Genomic DNA, 1648 nt, shown 5'->3' with positions numbered 1-1648 from the left:
GGGGGGGGGGGGGGGGAGAGGGAGAGAGAGAGAGAGAGACCTCTTCAAGGTGTGTTTTGTTTGTAGTCCAATCAAATCAACACACCCTGCAAGCAACAGGCAGACTTTCTAGGGTGAAAGTCTAAATGGGACCTTCACTACATATCTCAGCATGCCATGATACTGCGAAGATCCACAATAGCTGAGGACTCTGCAGGAGCTCTGGACTAAAACCCTGTACTCTAAGGTGTGGGAGAAAGAACCTCATTCAAAACCTCACTTGGGAACAGATGGAAACATCTCAAGCTCATACAAGTTAGCTCCCTAGGCCCCAACAGGCCTAGGGAAAAGCATATAGACAAATAATTATAAGCAATTCCCCACGTTAGTACCCATTTATGGCAATTCAAGGGAGCTTCAAAGCCCTGGAATAAAGATATGATTTCCACTCCATACGTTACTTTGAATGAGGTAAAATTCCATTAAAATAAAGAGAAAGTCATTATACTACTAAGCATTCAAGTCAAGAAGCATCAGAGTGAAGGCTGCTCTATTTCATATCCACCTGCCTGCAACTACCACATAGGCTTCATCCTTATGTTTTCCCAAAATAAATATGCTTTCCCCCACACCCATTATTATGTTGCATATACTGAAACAGTTTTTTCCCCTCTAATCCAGTAGAGCTCAGCTTTCCAGCTCTGGAGACAATCAGAGGCTCATAGCTGGTACATGGATGCTATCCCATGCACCAGATCAGGCCACAGGCTGGTCCAACCCGGAGCCCTGGATCTGGCCAGCAACCCTGCACACCTGGTCTCACTGTGCACCAGTGATCTAGCTAACGGGGCCACATCCTCTGGCTCACGGGCCTTCCTGTGGGTCCAGAAATCTGGCAGCAGGAGAGCAGCAGTTAACATTGCTGCCACTCCCTGTCGCCTAATTTCCATTCTTGTGGGGAGTCCCACGTAGGCTTTCCGATTTGCCTTTTGGAAACGTCGGCTTAGACCCAAGGAAAACTGTAAGCCCGCCTTGGTGATAGGGGCCACTAAGGGAACAGCACTGATTCTTTGGGACAAATAAAAACGTAACAGGGATGGGAGTGAGGTCAGAGGTATATAAACAAGTGCACCGAAAAGAGACATGGAGCACAACATGCTGGACAGCGTTCTGTGATCCCTAAGGCAGGTGGAGGAGCCAAGGGATGAGGGACAGGAAGATGCCCTCAGGCCCAGGCACACAAGGTCACAGCCACTAGGCTGTAAGCCAGGGGTGCCCGACCCCAGCCAGGGGCCACATCCAGCCCATAAAGCCAGGACACCCGGCCCATGGGGCTCCACGTGGCCCCACAGATTTGGCAGAGCTGCCAGGCAGGGAGGCCGCGAGGAGGCCGGCGCCCGAGAGCGGGCCCCTCCCGACTGCGGCAGACAAGGCCCGAGCCGGCGGCGGAGGCCGGGGAGCACTGGGTGCGGTGGCCCTCACCGAGCAGCAGTACTGCAGAGCGATGGCGTTGAGCGTCTCGCCTTCGCGGATGTCCCTGGTGAGCAGCACGGGGAGGTCGGGCCGGTCCCGCGCGCCGCCCCGGCGTCCCTTCTCCCGCCCGCGCGGCCGCAGCTCCTGCCCGTCCGCCTCTTCCTCCGCTGCCGCTTCGCCCTCACGGCCCAGCGTG

The 1648-nt window shown here is 54.9% G+C and overlaps 1 protein-coding gene across 1 annotated transcript in view; it reads right to left on the bottom strand.

The window, feature by feature from the left end:
- The window catches only part of LYSMD3 (LysM domain containing 3), a 13418-nt gene that overhangs the window by 6129 nt on the left and 5641 nt on the right, over positions 1-1648 (bottom strand). The window contains exon 3 of the mRNA XM_019518183.1: positions 1462-1648. This exon is cut by the window's right edge and continues 36 nt beyond it. Within this exon, the coding sequence (XP_019373728.1) occupies positions 1462-1648 (187 nt within the window). The remainder of the gene's footprint in view (positions 1-1461) is intronic.

Source organism: Gavialis gangeticus, unplaced genomic scaffold (assembly GCF_001723915.1).
Source record: "Gavialis gangeticus isolate Ggan-Ray unplaced genomic scaffold, GavGan_comp1, whole genome shotgun sequence".
Taxonomy (NCBI): domain Eukaryota; kingdom Metazoa; phylum Chordata; order Crocodylia; family Gavialidae; genus Gavialis; species Gavialis gangeticus.
The sequence above is the reverse complement of the archived record's forward strand: the minus strand, read 5'-3'. Positions and strand labels throughout refer to the sequence as shown.